General features: G+C 38.8%; 1 protein-coding gene and 1 long non-coding RNA gene across 3 annotated transcripts in view; one reads left to right on the top strand and one right to left on the bottom strand.

Annotated features, from left to right (window-relative positions):
- Positions 1-18075, bottom strand: part of LOC126335578 (uncharacterized) — a 62400-nt gene that overhangs the window by 4960 nt on the left and 39365 nt on the right. The window lies entirely within an intron of this gene.
- Positions 1-18075, top strand: part of LOC126335576 (ATP-binding cassette sub-family C member 4-like) — a 276697-nt gene that overhangs the window by 223264 nt on the left and 35358 nt on the right. For both annotated transcript variants that reach the window (XM_049999007.1, XM_049999006.1), the window contains exons 16-18: positions 8632-8782; positions 15124-15230; positions 17219-17342. In XM_049999007.1, the coding sequence (XP_049854964.1) occupies positions 8632-8782; positions 15124-15230; positions 17219-17342 (382 nt within the window). The remainder of the gene's footprint in view (positions 1-8631; positions 8783-15123; positions 15231-17218; positions 17343-18075) is intronic.

The following is an 18075-nucleotide window of genomic DNA, read 5'->3' as shown; positions in this document are numbered from 1 at the left end:
TCAAATTCATTGCTCTTCAATAATGACAGATTGACTGCATACACCCAATTGACCTTCGACTGATTATTTCCAACTACAATTTCTTTATTCCTTTGAAGTTAAATTTTCATGCATCAAAAGTTGCTTGCAATTATTTGTCTTTCTTCATATCAATCATTTTATTTATATTTGCTCCATCAGCTGTCATCATCATGTGATTTAAATTTTTGCTTTTGGTTTCATTTTAGAAATTGTGCCTAACATTGCTAAAATTTCTTGAAAATCAGGCTCACCTTTTGTTTACACTGAGGTAAAAGTCTGATGTGAAAGCACTGCTCCTCTTGCTTTTTGACACATTTTAAATACAGCTACTCAAGTAAACTGAGCTATCTGATTCAAAGTAAGACATCAAAAGAACTCAAATCTGGCAACTAGTTTCCCTTTAAAATGATGATTAAATTATTATGAATTAATTAAAACATCTATAAGGATGTGTTGATTACTTCCCAAAGACATTGCCTTGAGAAAATATGAGGAAGGTTTTTTTCTCCCAAATCAGTTTCTATCATTCAATATAAATAATAAATGCATTCTATTCAATTTTTATTTTCATTTTTTATGAAAGTTTGTTTTGTTGACAATCCCCATTCATATAAAATCACATGTTATGAGCATAAATTAACTTTTAATTCAAATCTTCGTGTCAAACCAGTTCAGTCGAAATGTTGTGAACATGAATTGCATGCAGATAGAACCAGAACTCCATGAGGAATTCCCATTTAATTGTGATACCATGAGTAATGCAGAATATTTATTGAATGAAAAGACATGGTAAGAATGATGTCACAACCATTCTGTCAAAAGGAGCTGCCTCAGCTGAAGAAGAGAATGTGTAGCAGACAGCATTAATGGGAGGCTAACACAAATTTTTGCAATACATGTTGTGTCACAGGGTGTATACAACCTGGGACAACACGGAGCTCTGGTAAAAACCCAGGAATTTTTTCAACCGGGAGAAAACCGGGAAAAATCCGGGAAACTTTGAAAATTCCGGGAATTTTTCATTGTTTCTGTTTTCAGTTAAATTTCTGTAATATTGACTGGTAAGAACCGACACTCTAACAAAGGATATTGCAGAATAATACTGCAGCAGTAAAAACATGAATGAGAGAAAAAGCGAAAATAAAACTTAAATTGCAAAGGAAATGCGCCATATACAGCAACAAAACACAGTGCTCATACAGGCGTCTGCCAACAGCAAAATGTGTCAAAGGATTTAGGAAGACTATGCAATGCTCCGTAACAACAAATTGCCTCCGATGAGCGTGACATCACAACTGTTTACATTAGATTTGTTTTAGGAGTTACGAGTGGGATCATTCGCATGCGCAGTTGAGTAGTATCTTCTCCTGCTTATGGCTACAGAAATGTGGCTGTTGGCCATGTAAGCAGTTGCAGCAAGCAGCTAGATGCCAGCGGGAAAAATTTTACTGGAACACTCCAGATTCATGCATCCGCCCAGATCTAGGAGAGGGGGGTGGGGGGATTCATGTTCTTGAGGGGGGGGGGGGGGGGGAATCCTCATTTCACAAAGCGACTAGCATCCAGTGCACGTTAGTCTATCGATTATTCGTATGACTTTGAAACGCATCCCAGTCGGTTTTTGAACACATTATAAGTTGATTTCTGAATGATTCGCAAGTTGATTGGTGAATGCATGCATGGTGTCTCTGTCAGGGGAATCCTCGTCGCATGTAGAAACAAACTTTCCTACAGACAAAAGGGGCTATACGAGCTGAGCGGAGTAAGGCCGAATGGATGAATGCCAACCGCTGTCTGTGTGGTTGACTGGGTTTGTGAATGATGAGCGTTGTTATAATTACTAGCAAAATCCATAGATTCAGACTACCAGAGTGGATATAAACGAATAACAGGTAAGAAAGATTATGTATTACCTACTTGGTATATCCAAGAAAATGAAATTTTGACAGAACATTTTCGGCGAGATCTCTGTTCCAGTAAGGGCCATTCTACACTTCCCAGCTAGCAGCCGCTTTAAGTTCTATTCTGGAAGAAGTGCGGAAAACACATTGTACGAATATGTAACAAGGACTAACCAGAGGAAAATCGCAGGATAAATAAACTGGTGATTCTGACAGAGTTAGCGAAGTTAACCTGCGAATAAGCTTTGACATTGCCAGGTATACTTACAGAATTAGTGACAGCAAGACAGTTTGTTAGAACAAGGAACGAGGAGAAATGGGGACATCACACAAATTATGAAACAATATGACAATCCCCCTCCCTCCATGTTCCAAGGACCTTGCCTTTGGTGGGGAGGCTTGTGTGCCTCAGCGATACAGATGGCCGTATCATAGATGCAACCACAACGGAGGGATATCTGTTGACAGGCAAGACAAACGTGTGGTTCCTGACGAGGGGCAACAGCCTTTTCAGTAGTTGCAGGGGCAACCGTCAAAAAGAAATTATTCAGGTAGTGAAGGGAGACGAAAAATTAATAGTCATGGGTGACTGGAATTCGAGAGTAGGAAAAGGGAGAGAAGAAACGTAGTAGGTGAATATGGATTGAGGATAAGAAATGAAAGAGGAAGCCATCTGATAGAATTTTGCACAGAGCATAACTTAATCATAGTTAACACTTGGTTCAAGAATCATAAAAGAAGGTTGTATACATGGAAGAACCCTGGAGATACTAGAAGGTATCGGATAGATTATATAATGGTAAGACAGAGATTTAGGAACCAGGTTATAAATTGTAAGACATTTCCAGGGGCAGATGTGGACTCTGACCACAATGTATTGGTTATGAACTGTAGCTCTGAGGGATGAAGTAGTGAAGGCAGCAGAGGATCAAGTAGGCAAAAAGATGAGGGCTAGTAGAAATCTTTGGGTAACAGAAGAAATATTGAATTTAATTGATGAAAGGAGAAAATATAAAAATGCAATAAATGAAGCAGGCAAAAAGGAATACAAACGTCTCAAAAATGAGATCGACAGGAAGTGCGAAATGGCTAAGCAGGGATGGCTGGAGGACAAATGTAAGGATGTAGAGGCTTATCTGACTAGGGGTAAGATAGATACTGCCTACAGGAAAATTAAAGAGACCTTCGGAGAAAAGAGAACCACTTGCATGAATATCAAGAGCTCAGATGGAAACCCAGTTCTAAGCAAAGAAGGGAATGCAGAAAGATGGAAGGAGTATATAGAGGCTCTATATAAGCGCAATGTGCTTGAGAATAATATTATGCAAATGGAAGTGGATGTAGATGAAGGTGGAATGGGAGATACGATACTGCGTGAAGAGTTTGACAGAGCACTGAAAGACCTGAGTCGAACCAAGGACTCGGGAGTAGACAACATTTCATTAGAACTACTGACGGCCTTGGGAGAGCCAGTCCTGACAAAACTCTACCATCTGGTGAGCAAGATTTATGAGACAGGCGAAATACCCTCAGACTTCAAGAAGAATATAATAATTCCAATCCCAAAGAAAGCAGGTGTTGACAGATGTGAAAATTACCGAACTATCAGTTTAATAAGTCACAGCTGCAAAATACTAATGCGGATACTTTACAGACGAATGAAAAAACTGGTAGAAGCCGACCTCGGGGCAGATCAGTTTGGATTACGTAGAAATGTTGTAACACGTGAGGCAATACTGACCTTACGACTTATCTTAGAAAGAAGATTAAGGAAAGGCAAACCTACGTTTCTAGCATTTGTAGAGAGAACGCTTTTGACAATGTTGACTGGAATACACTCTTTGACATTCTAAAGGTGGCAGGGGTAAAATACAGGGAGGGAAAGGCTATTTACAATTTGTACAGGAGCCAGATAGCAGTTATAAGAGTCCAGGGGCAGGAAAGGGAAGCAGTGGTTGTAAAAGGTGTGAGGCAGGGTTGCAGCCTTTCCCCAATGTTATTCAATCTGTATATTGAGCAAGCAGTAAAGGAAACAAAAGAAAAATTTGGAGTAGATATTAAAATCCATGGTGAAGAAATAAAAACTTTGAGGTTCGCCGATGACATTGTAATTGTGTCAGAGACAGCAAAGGACTTGGAAGAGCAGTTGAACAGAATGGACAGTGTCTTGAAAGGAGGATATAAGATGAACGTTCTGGACATCCTGTGGAGGTTACGACTCCAAAAATCATTGATAAAGTCCATGATGTGGTGATGGATGATAGAAGTGTCTCCGAAGAACATAACAACATTCACAGATTTCCTTTACTCCATCTGTAATTGACAGAATAATGGGGGGAGGGGGGGGGGGGGGCTGACACAACCATAAAAGGTTTCACGGAATGAAATGAGAAGTTTCATTCTTCAGCTGCACTTCAGTAATAGGGTGCAGCAGTGGCTGGTAAAGTCGACCGTTTGCCAGTTCTTTTGATCACTCTGATGAGACGAAGTCCTTCTCAGCAGGTCTGAAGCGGCATGGTTCGCTTCAGGGAGAGCACCAAACAGTGTGCTGGGCTTTTGGCATGCAAATTTCAATTAAAAGCTTGTATTTTATTTTTAGAGAAGGGGATGAGTGGTTGTTTAAGAATTTACTTATTTATTGCATCTAGGCTTCTAGAAGATTAAGAATGATGATCATGTTTACAGCTATATAATTACAATGACAGACTGGCTGCATGAGCCTATGCTGAATACACTAAATCCACTTTCTCCCTCCCTCCCTCCCTCCCTCCCTCCCTCTCTCTCTCTCTCTCTCTCTCTCTCTCTCTCTCTCTCTCTCTCTCTCTCTCTCTCACGAGGGGCATTTGTAAAGTCCGTGCAAAGTCCAAGACATGGCACCAATGGTCATATTTATTTAGTAGCATCTTTGGAAAGAATGCACACCAAGTTTCAGCCATATTGGTCTATTTATTTGTGTCTGGAATTCCTGTGAATCAAGGAAGTCGAGTAATTGTCAAAAAATGGACGAAAAAGAATTTCGTGTGGTGATTAAACATTACTTTATGAAAGGCAGAACGCCTCAAGAAACTAAAGAGAAGCTTGATAAACATTACGGTGACTCTGCTCCTTCCATTATAATAGATCATAAGTGGTTTCAAAATTTTCAGAGTGGCCATATGGGGACAAGTGAGGCTGAATGTTCTGGACACTCTGTAGTGGTTACGACTCCAAAAATCATTGATAAAGTCCGTGATGTGCTGATGGATGACAGAAGAGTTAAGATGTGTGAGATTGCTAGTGCTGTGGGCATCTCGAATAAATGGGTACATAATATTTTGCATAAACAAATGGACATGAGAAAGCTATCCGCAAGATGGGCTCCGCAATTGCTAACGCTTGACCAAAAACGGAATCGTGTGAAGTGTTGCAAGGATGGTTTGCAGCTGTTCAGGAAGAATCCACAGGGCTTTAAGCATCGTTTCGTCACTATGGATGAAACATGGATACATTACTATGCTCCTGAGACCAAAGAACAATCTAAACAATGGGTTACCAAGGGAGCATTTGCACCAAAAAAGGCGAAGACCGTTCTTTGGCCTGAAAGGTTATGGCGATGTCTTTTGGGTTTAGCAAGGGATAATCCTCATCGACTACCTGGAAAAGGATTACAGATGCATATTATTCATCGTTATTGGACCATTTGAAAACCGAGCTGCAAGAAAAACGCCGGCGATTGGACCGCAAAAAAGTCCTTTACCATCACGACAATGCACCAGCACACACCTCGGCAGTTGTGGTCGCAAAATTCATGGAAATAGGATTCCAACTCATTTCACATCCCCCCTATTCTCCAGACTCCCTTGGACTACTATTTGTTCCCCAATTTGAAGAAATGGCTGGTGGGACAAAGATTTTCTTGAAATGAGGAGGTGATTGCAGCAACTAATAGCTATTTTACAGACTACAGACTATTATTCAGAAGGGCTCAAAAAATTGGAACAGTGTTTGATGAAGTGTATAAGTCTAAAAGGAGACTATGTCAAAAAATAAAAAAGGTTTACCCTAAACACTTAAGTAGTTTTTATTTTTGCACGGACTTTTCAAACGCCCCTTGTAGTTAATAATATCACTGTTTCTCCAATTCATTGGTGTCTTTTGTATAATTCTTAAATTCTATATATATTTCTTAAATGTAAATTCAGTAACTTTTTCTCCTTACTTCATAAAATCACTATTTCTCTGATTCATTGATCTCTTTTGTACAATTCTTATATTCTGTATGTATTTCGTAAATTTAACAAGTCTTTATAATTTATTTTGGCCATACTCCTGTGTTTGATTTTAAAAGTACTATTTATTGTTTTCACTTATAGTTGTTAAAGCCTGAAATTTTGCTTATTTGTGCTGATTACTTTAATTAACGTTCGCCTTCTACTGTATATAAACTCATATTATAAAATTGCATAAGAACAAATTAAATTAAAACAAAAAATTAAGTAATTAAAATATACAAAAAACAGAAGAATGTTATGAAAATGTGCAGAGTGACAGAGTCTGTACTATTTTTTTGTACAGGACACAACAATTTGAAACCTATGGAGACCAGGGATGAGCTTGTGCTACAATCAAAAACACAACCTTAGGCATATCCTGCTGTGTGAAACTTCTTGTCTTTTGACACACATCACTCATTATGGAATAATATGTTCACTGTCAAATAAACACCATAAACTTATATTCATTGCCAACTAGCTACTATCCTATCGTTATGTTCATAAGACACAAAGAAAATTGTGTCGTATCAGAATTATTACCAGAGATTCACTATACTCCATGTTTGGAAAAGACAGTATGTATTGGACACTTCCCCTGCTGTTCTTCATACATAAACACACTGTGCTAAAGCAAAATCCTGGAATAGTAGACTTATTATTCTTCATGTTTCCATAAGGTTGGAGTACAGAACTGGTACTTCCTGAACCACTGCAGTCTGTTCTTTGTGTGCACATGGTTGTGTTTTTATGTAGTCTTGACATTCTGGGTTTATTGTAATGTCTGCACTAGATGCATATTGAGCTCAGCAGTCATTTTTAGGAGATCTAATTTGTAAAAGTAGCACTTGTGTTTGATACCCTTCTGTCTCTACCAGAGAGTTTAGTTTTTCTTCTACTAACCATTTCAACCAGATGGCAGTTATTAGAGTTGAGGGGCATGAAAGGGAAGCAATGGTTGGGAAAGGAGTGAAACAGGGATGTAGCCTCTCCCCGATGTTATTCAATCTGTATATTGAGCAAGCAGTAAAGGAAACAAAAGAAAAATTTGGAGTAGGTATTAAAATTCATGGAGAAGAAGTAAAAACTTTGAGATTCACCGATGACATTGCAATTCTGTCAGAGACAGCAAAGGACTTGGAAGAGCAGTTGAACGGAATAGACAGTGTCTTGAAAGGAGGATATAAGATGAACTTCAACAAAAGCAAAACGAGGATAATGGAATGTAGTCAAATTAAATCGGGTGATGCTGAGGGAATTAGATTAGGAAATGAGACACTTAAAGTAGTAAAGGAGTTTTGCTATTTAGGAAGTAAAATAACTGATGATGGTCGAAGTAGAGAGGATATAAAGTGTAGACTGGCAATGGCAAGGAAAGCGTTTCTGAAGAAGAGAAATTTGTTAACATCGAATATAGATCTATGTATCAGGAAGTCGTTTCTGAAAGTATTTGTTTGGAGTGTAGCCATGTATGGAAGTGAAACATGGACGGTAACTAGTTTGGACAAGAAGAGAATAGAAGCTTTCGAAATGTGGTGCTACAGAAGAATGCTGAAGATTAGATGGGTAGATCACGTAACTAATGAGGAGGTATTGAATAGGATTGGGGAGAAGAGAAGTTTGTGGCACAACTTGACTAGAAGAAGGGATCGGTTGGTAGGACATGTTTTGAGGGATCAAGGGATCACAAATTTAGCATTGGAGGGCAGCGTGGAGGGTAAAAATCGTAGAGGGAGACCAAGAGATGAATACACTATGCAGGTTCAGAAGGATGTAGGTTGCAGTAGGTACTGGGAGATGAAGCGGTTTGCACATGATAGAGTAGCATGGAGAGTTGCATCAAACCAGTCTCAGGACTGAAGACAACAACAACAACAAGCATTTCAGTCTAAAATTTCCCTTGTATGTAATCAGGCAGTGACAATTTAGCCTGACTGGAAACCTGGAAAATTTGCCATGATGTTACATCATCTGAACACTGCAATCATTAGACCTACACTAGGAACTCAGAATGCTTCCAAGGATGTTAAAAGAAATGTAAAATGAAAGGCAAGGTGAGTGCTGTGTTAACTTAGAAAAAATGTTCAAGAAATGATATGTTCAAATTAGTGTGCTCATATTATTTTATCCAACCTCCATACATTTCCGGGAAATTACAAAAATTAAAATCACTAATTATTTAGGAATAAAAGAGATGACTCACTGAAAGCAGAAGCACTTGTGTTGTGAATACATCTGCTTTGAGAAGAGTCTGATCATTGTCATCTCTGACTATAGTCCTTCTTAGTTGATTAAAACCAATTTTCAAGCAGCAGATAGCACCAAATCATCAATTATATGATTTTGTTCTATAGGAAACCTGGAAAGACATATGAAAGAACTATCGCTAAAGATATCTGTGAATAATGAAAAATTATTGCTGTTTACTAAAATGCATGTTTCCCTTACATTTTCTGCAGGTGTTTCTTGTCATGACTGGAATACTTGTCATGGTTGTCACTGTGAATTACTATTTTCTCATAGTGATTATTATTGTTGGCCCATTATTTTACAAAATACGTGGGATTTATCTTAGAACTGCCCAGGATATCAAAAGGCTGGAAGGAATCAGTAAGTATAAAATTAAAAACTATAAAGGAATCTTCTTTTACATGATTTTTTTTTCTTTTAACATGTTGTTATACAGACATCTCATTACTCACACAGCCATAAGATATTATGCCAAAAGCAGGACTGTCCATTACAGTCAATTTGTCCATTCCAGTCACTTTAAATGAAACATCGTGACATCTTCTCAACCCTCCTCCCCCAACCACTTCTGACCTGGCACTCCCACTAAAATTTTTCCTTTGAGCTCAGAATTAACAGTGGATAAATAATGGCATACTGTTTCTGAGGAGTCAATTTTCCTAGTGACAAACGTAAATATCTACAGTTATATTGGCTGACTTTCGCAAGACGCAGGTTTTTAATATGTAAATCCAGTGTATTGTAGTCAGTGAATGTACCTGAGTCTCTGTTGCTTGTGACACAATATTTTCACTTAAATACACCCAACAAAGCAGCTTATACAGTATGCTACTTGGGTAATCCCAAAAGTATGGACTCCTATTTTTTATAAGTACATAGACCTGTTCATTTCTACAATGGTTTACGTAAGTTTAGAACTTGAACATTTAGCTATTGGCCAGAAAGCGATTCAGCTCCGACAACAAGGTGAAAGAAGAGGTTCATAACTTTCTGAACAGCATGGCGGCGAGCTGGTATGACATGGGCATACAAAAACTGCCACAGTGTCTACAAAAATGCATCGATAGAAATGGTGATTATGTCGAAAAGTAGCTAAATGTTCAAGCTGTAAACTGATGTAAACCATTGTAGAAATAAACAGGTCTATGTACTTATTAAAAAAATAGGAGACCTTAATTTTGGGATTACCCTCGTGTGTAAATGATTGCATAAAAATATATGGATATTCAGCAGGTTTTAACTAAGTCACTGTTTTGACTCATGAAACATTTCAGGAGTTGAAATGCTGGTGAAAGCTTTGTGTAAGATGCTGCTGAACATCAAAGTGAACAATAAAACAATAATTAACAGAAAGAATGGAACAGACATCAAACTTATAACAAGATATGGAAGAAAGTCATGGAAACCAAGACATAAGATCTGATGAAATTCCTGGATGGAATAATACACAAAAATAGGAAAGGCAACCACTCACTTATAGCTGACTAATGCGTGGCACATGGAGAGATGAAACAGGAATCCAGCTTCTGAGCTCTTCCCTCCTCCTCTTTCTCTATCAAAAGTACACACATTCACCCACACAACCACACAGACACCCAAATGTGCACATAGCTGCAGTGAGACTGACAACTGATTATTGATTGTTGAAAGCAGTAGTCACCTGGACAGATGGATATGGGGACAGTGTAGGGAAGATTACAAGAGACAAGGAGGGGTTAGTGGTATAGTGTGAGGTGAAACTTTTGACAGATGATTCAGCGACTACATAACAAGATGAATTGATTTCACAAGAGGGTACAACATATAAGAGATAAAGAGGATTAGAGGGGGGTTAGAAGTTAGGGGAGAAAAGGAGATTAAGGTGGTGATGAAGTGGGAGACAGGGAGGGGAGAGAGAAAGGGAGAGAAGAGGAGAGAGAGAGAGAAGAGGAGAGAGAGTGGAAGGAAGAGAGGGTGAGAGAGGGAGAAAGAGAAACTGAGAGAGAGGAGGGGTATGCCCACTTGGGGGAGAGAGGTGAGGGATAGTAGTGGGAGAAGCCAGTATATGATGGACAGTGAAGGAGTGGTGTGGAGAGAAGAGAGAAGAGAGAAGGGAAAAGGTAAGGCGAGGCAGTGGGCAACAGGTTAGTAGAGGTGTAACCTGTGTAGTTCAGAGAAAATATTGCTGCAAGGTAATATCCCAATGACTCATGTAATGAGTTGTGGTGCACAGCATGTTCAGCAACTGGATGGTTTGTGGTTTGCCAGAATTTAGCAGTAATCTTTCGTGCAAGTAGACAGTTTATTACTTGTAACGCCCACATAGAATGCTGCATAGTAATTATAGTATAGCTGATATATAACATGCCTGCTTTCACACATGGTCCTGCTTCTTATAGGATAGGAAATTCATGAGACAGGACTATGGTAGGAGATGGTGAGTGGGTGTATGGAGCAGGTCTTACACCTTGGTTGACCACAAGGGACTGAGCCACAGGGTGCAGGGTTGGGAGCAGGATTGGAATAGGAATGAACAAGGAGGTTGGGTGGCAGAACACTACATCAGGTGACGTGGACAGGATTTTGGGTAGATGTCTTAGGGCATGACAAGCGGTAGTCGAGTGATCGTGGAAGGATATGGTTTTCAAGGTCATCATGATACTTAGTGTTCAGAAGACAGCTGGTTGATGTCTGGTTAACAGAGTTACCAGAAAAGGATATGGCACTGGAGATATTTATGGATGAGGTGGGTAGGATACCATCTGTCAGTAAAGGCTCTGGTAATGTTATTGTTATATTTCAACAACTCCCGTTTTCCATTGCAGAAGGGACATCCACAGGTGGTGGGGTGTAAGGAAGAGGCTATTTGACATGGAACAGTTGACAGGTGTCAAAGAGGAGGTACTGGCCATCTGAGAGGTGGAGACTGACATCGAGGAAGGTGGGCCACTGAGTAGACAATGAGCAAGTGAAGCAGAATTGGGAGTAGGTGCTGAGATTTGCCCATCAAAAGTTAAATAATTGTGGATCAGTATGTGGATGGCTAGATATGAGGAGGACAATGGGAAAGGTAATGTTCCATAGCTTCATGGGCATGGGGAATGTTGATGTACGAGGACATCACATCTACGGTGACCATCAAAGAATCTGGTGGTAATGGGACAGGAGCTGTGGAAAGTCAGTGGAAGTGAGTGGTTTCTTGAATGTAGATTGGAGGCTACATACAATAGTTTGGAGGTGCTGAACGACAAAGCAGACGTTCATTCTGTGGGATCATTGTAGCCACCCACAATGGGGCAACTAGTAGTGAGACCAGTACTCTTGTGGGTTGGGGTTGATTTGGGAGAAGAGACCAAACAGCGAGGTCATCGGTCTCATCAGATTCAGCAAGGATGGGGAAGGAAGTTGACCTTGCCCGGTGAGCGGAATAATCCCAAAATTTGCCTGAAGCGATTTAAGGAAATCACGGAAAACCTAAATCAGGATTGCCGGACATGAGGTTGAACCGTCGTCCTCTCGAATGCGAGTCCAGTTTCCTAACAACTGTGCCACCTCGCTCAGTCTTGTGTCTGTGGTGTTTGGGGAGTAGATAAAGATAGGAGTGTGGGAGGGCTGGTTGGGGGTGCTGCCAATGTGACAAGAGAGATAGATTCAGGTGTCAGATTTGGGATGGACCTAACGCCATGAGGAGTTGCTGGAGGTTTTGTTGGACTTCTTGTTTGGGATCTTGGTCATAATACTTGTATGTACAGGTGGCAGAAGGTTGGCAGAGATCCTCAGATTCATGACCACTGTGGTGGAACCCTTCTCTGTGGGGAGGATGATAAGGTCTGGATTGGTTTTCAGGTCACAGTGGACGTGTGTTCCATAGGAGTGATACTGGGCTCACTTGAGAGGGATTTAGGAAGGGAAGGCAAGGCCAGGTTAGAAGTGAGGACCTTCTGAATGGTTACCAGAAGATAACTGAGCAGAAGGGAAGGAGAATCATGGTTGGATGGATGTTGGAACTGCTTTAAACAAGGTTTTGTGTGGGCTTTTAGCTTTCTGTCAGTCGTGTGGCTAAGAAATGTGACTACTGTAAAGAAGAAGTAAGGGAAGGAAGGTCCTTTACAAGTCAAACATGGTTGAACTTATGTTTTGGGCTAAGGAAGACAGGTCTGCAGAAAGTACTGTAATGATGAGCTAGAAATAAGACAAGTTATTTAACTGACGATCGGGAGTCAGGAAAGAGAAAGGTTGGTCGTGTGTGAATGAGAGAATCAGATGAGGCAGATGCCATACATATTATGAGAGTAAATGTCGTGTAAGGGGCAACACTGACTCTTCCGTCGTCGTTCCCCCCCCCCCCCCCTTCCCCTTCTCTCTCTCTCTCTCTCTCTCTCTCTCTCTCTCTCTCTCTCTCTCTCTCTCTCTCTCTGTGTGTGTGTGTGTGTGTGTGTGTGTGTGTGTGTGTGTGTGTTTGTTTTTCTCTCAACCTGTAAAAAGATCAGTACATTCATCAACTGCAGGCAATAGGTTATCTTTCCTCATTACTGGTTTCATTCAGGAATTCCCATTATTGTAGTGCAACATATAATTAGTAATGATCACACAATTCATTTAGCGTAAGCAAGGGTGGCAGTGTAACGGGTCAGCCTGTCAAGATTTTATTAAATTTACATTCCTTTCTCATCCTTTTCATGTGTACATTCCAAAGGATTTGTGCCTTTCTTAGCTATCTGTGTAACTTCTTTACACACACTCTCTCTGCTCACTGGTTTTCCATCAGTAACATAGAACTTTGAATACAAATGAAAAGTGTCAAATCAGATAATAAATGTGCTGTACCTCGAGCCCCTAGGACTGACAGATCGTTTGTCAGAAGAGAAAGGCCATTAAAGAATGACCAGACTGTATATAAGATTTGTGAATGTTACAAGAAAAGTGAAGTCTCTTGGGACCCTGACTCAAGAATTATAAGTTGTACTGAAATGTTAAGGAAAGTTCTGGTAGAATGTATGGAAAAATGATATGCCATTTTTATCTTCCTGGAAGGTCAAACTTTCTTTAAATTTCTGCTCCAGTTGTTCTTGTTCCTGCAGTTGATAAGCAGACACTTGTCTTCCACCATATGGAGTGCATAGTTCTATCTTGGACTTTGTCATTGTGTTTAAATGTGTAAAATAGACTTCTGCCCAGGATTTCCTATAACTGAATATTTGAGGGACAGTACTGAACCACTTCAGCAAATAAAAAAATAATTTTTTGGAATACCAATAAGCTTTTGTCTTGTTCACAATACCCGTAACTACTAATACGGATCAATAGCATGCGAGGATAGTGAGAGTGAGGTTCATTCTAGCTGGCTTTACATGTTACTGATGTGTAATAGCAGAATACAAGTTATAATTGATTTGATAGTCATGATTACCACACAAAATTCACACGTAGTGAAGTGAAAGATTATGTTTACTCTCAACCCATATAAGACATAACAATTGAAACTAATTCAATAAAAAAGGGTATTCATGCAGTTCCTCATTGGTGTTTCAAACATGAATTTCTTTTTTATATCAGTATTACTCCTACTCTCCACCTCAGGCTGATGTCTGTATTTGAAGCTTTCTTTGTTTTGATCCATTCATACTCTCCGTATGTGGCTTCTGCACTCTATTTTGCATACGTGTTATGTGCTCGACAAGTGGCACAGCGGACTTCTAATAAGAGAGATGAAATCAGATTATGGTAAGATCACCATGGTTCATTCATTAAGTCTGACCTACCATGCCCAAGCAAACTACCACTGTATGTTAATGAACTGATGCCAACTGGCTGTTAAGTATGAATGACATAAATATTGATTGTCATACAGTTATAAGTATTTAAATATATATTAAATCATCATCCTGTGCTAAATAATGTGTATGAGAATGTGTGTGTGTGTGTGTGTGTGTGTGTGTGTGTGTGTGTGTGTGTGTGTGTGTGTGTGTGTGTGTACTTTTAGCTTTAAAAAACGTTTCATCCAAAAGCTAGAAGCAGCTCTGTCTAGTTTACGTGCCTTTATACCCCCTACGATTTGATACATTTTTACCTTTACTGTTTCAATTATTTACATACTGTCAGAACTTTCTATTGCCATACTCATAACACACATCAACTGGATTTGTAAATGTCCATATTCATTCTAAGATCTACTAAATGTGATGTATATGGGCATGAAATATAAACTGATTCATAATAAACGCTAGAAACATTCCATTGTAACTAAGCTGATTCTATTAAGCAGCATCTGAAGTGCTATTGGTAACACAAATTAGATACAGTGCTTCTTCACTATAACATTTAATTATTCATTTGATAATTAATTACCATAACTATACCCTCAGTTCTTTAATTGTGTGTTCCTTTTATTTGTCAGTCATATGTGACATGTACTCCTCCTTCCTTTTCCAACTTTCCACTTTTCATTCCTTCCATTTTCCTTGGAGTGGACAAAATGAAGATTATTCCAGAAAGTTAAAGCACTGTTTTTTGTCACCATCTGTTCTGCAATGATTGTATTGTTTGTGAATATTGCAATTAAAAAATTTTATTGCCCTATGTAGATATAATCAGTAAGGGTGAAGCAATGTAAATCAGTTTAGAGCATTTCAAACTTTAGCATTGCTGTCTTCAAAATTTTCATATTTTTGTAAATTTATTGGTAATGAAATTTTCAATACCTTTGTCTCTCAAATTTACAGCTCGGAGCCCTGTCTTTTCATATATCTCAGCCTCTTTAAATGGTCTTACTACCATTAGATCATCAGCAGCTGAGAATATGGTCATGAAAGAATTCGACAACCTTCAGGTATGAATATTAAGTAAAAGAACAGGAATTAAATAAGTCTTACATAATATACTCTAAATTATAATGGACCATAATATATTGTCACACAATGAAATGTAGATGGTAAGGAGAGGGGAAGAGCAGGAAAATAGAATTGTGTAAGTGTAGAATACAAGGCTAAGGTATTATGAAGCCAAAGTCAAGATATATGTTCCAGAAAAATGGTTAAAAAAGTCAGATATTGTGACACACATGTGAGATTTGAACTCGTGATAAGTTCATGAGACACACTTTGAAAAAGAACAGTGAACAAGGTAGGGAACTGACAACTGAGGAGAACATTAGAGAAGTTGTAATACTCACATAAAGGAGAAGGAAATGGGAAGACAAAGACTGGGAAATGAGGGTAAGACAGAGAATGATGAATCAAGGAAAGAGAAGAGGCAATGATAAGAAACTGTTAGAACAGTTTTGATCAAGTTAAAGATAATGTATGGGGTGTGATTGGAAAGTTTTAAGAATGGGCATGCTACTGTGATGCATCTCCTTCAAAATAGTTCCCTTCTGACTGAACACACCAACTCCAACGGTGTTTCCACTTTTGGAAACATTCGTGGAATTGAGTCAAATCACTTCCCTTCCAGTGAAAATTTCAGTTTAGGAAATAGGTAGAAGGCCACAGGGACCAAAGGGTGGTTGTGGAAGCTCAGGAGTTTGAATTCGGCAAAAATTCAATGGTGGAAAAGGCACGATGAGCCAGAGCATTATCATGGTGTAGCACGCAACTCCTGTCTTTCCACAATGCAGGCCTTTCCTTCTGCACCTTTGCACACAAACACTCAAGGACACATTTGTAGTATTCCTGGTTAATTGTCTGTCCTCCAGAGGTAAATTTACGATGCTCAGTACTGGCAGAATCGAAAAAAAATCACCATCATCATCTTCACCTTCGACTGACTTAACAATGCTTTTGTTGGTCGTGGCGAACCTGGAATATTCCAGTGTGAAGACTGCACTTTGGTTTCAGGATCATATCCATATACGCACAATTCGTTACTTGTAATTACCCTATTTAAAAAATCTGGGTCATTTTTAGTCCTATTAATCAGTTTTTGGGGCACACTTCAAGTTGGTATTGTCTCTGATCACTTGACAACGCTTTTGAAATTAATTTTGCGGGCACTCGACGCGTGTTCAGATATTCAGTTTAATTGACTGAACTGCATAGAAACTTAAATTAAGTTCATCAGCCATCTCCCTAATTGTAAGTCTACGATCAGAGTGCATAAAGTCACAAACTTTTACAACATTTTCATTTGTTTTTGAGGTGGAAGGACGGCCAGACCATGGTTCATCTTCAAATGATTCATGGTCATTTTTAAATCTGTTGAACCAGAAAAAAGCATTTGACTAGCTCATACAATTATCTCCAAAAGCTGTTTTTAATAGTTCATAAGTCTCAGAAGCTAATTTCCCGGTTTTAAAACAAAATTTCACACAAACTCGTTGCTCCGTTTTTATGTCCATCAGCAACAAGCAACAAGCTCTAACAGACCTGCACTCAACCAGCTGTCACAACGAACTGAATAAAGGAAATGCAGTTTCCTGTCAGAGAGCATTCAAGGACAAGACAATTACTCACTCTGCACCTCTGAGTACCTGTCTGTTAATTCCCATCATGCAACCACAATCACGTTGGAAACCTTTTCGCGTAAATCACCTGACTACAAGTGACAGCTCCACCAGTGCACTGCCCTTTTATACCTTGTGTACATGATCCTATCGCCAGCTCTATACGTGCATGTCACTATTGCATGACGGTAAGTCCATAGTCTCAAAATTACTTAATTCTTTTAGTGTGGCTGTTAGGTGTATTTCTATAATTTACAAGTACATACAGGTTCTTCAACTGCTTTTACTTGTTCAAACTTTTATTGTTCACTAGATGTTGTGTGATATTGCTTTTGAAAACTGTTCTAAAGATTCTGTATTTTTTTTTTTTTCCATAGGACTTGCACACTTCATCTTGGTACATGAGTATCGCAGGCAAGACTGCATTTGGATTTGTTCTTGATGTGCTTAGTGCAATTTTTGTGTCACTTGTGATTCTCAGCTTCCTGACAGTTAACACAGGTAGGTCTCAGTTATCACTCTTTCTTTTGATACCAGGAACCAGCACAAAAGCACTTCTCTGTACTGCAGCTTTTGTTACAAATTCAATTCTGTTACAAATGATGGAGTCATCTTGAATGAAGGTCATCCAGTGGTTTATATCATGTTTTAAGTTTTAATGTAAAGTGGGCACTGTATTTTTCAAAACTTTATTATTCAACGTATAGTTTTCAGACCACTGAGATAACAATACAATTAGTTTTTGAGGAAAAATTGTATTCAAAGAGTTATATAAACCATAAGCGCTCCGGAGTTCAACCCAACTAATTATTATTTGTTCTAGGATCTACATATATTATGAGAAAGCCCTCATTCTCCACTTTCAAACAAAATTTTACTTTTTCTGAAAGCTTCATAATTCAAAACCTATTCCTATTAAAAAATATCATATTCCAGAACTTTCAAATCTTGAAATGTTAACCTGTCAAAACTCCACTGATATAGTTCTGTAGCCATCTGATTCCAAAACTGCATGGCTTTCCCAGAGTAGCATGTTAATTCAGTAAAATATTTCAGTTAGCAAATATGATTTTCCAGAAAATATTTGGCAGTCTTTGGAATCCCAGTACACTTTGAAACTCCTACCACATAAAAAATAATTGTTATTTTGTCATTTTTAGATTATACAGCTTACAGTTAAACAAATTACTTCATTTTGTGATGTGTATATATATTACCTGTTTTTGTGTCTTTT

The sequence above is a fragment of the Schistocerca gregaria genome, chromosome 2, assembly GCF_023897955.1.
Source record: "Schistocerca gregaria isolate iqSchGreg1 chromosome 2, iqSchGreg1.2, whole genome shotgun sequence".
Taxonomy (NCBI): Eukaryota; Metazoa; Arthropoda; class Insecta; order Orthoptera; family Acrididae; genus Schistocerca; species Schistocerca gregaria.
The sequence above is the reverse complement of the archived record's forward strand: the minus strand, read 5'-3'. Positions and strand labels throughout refer to the sequence as shown.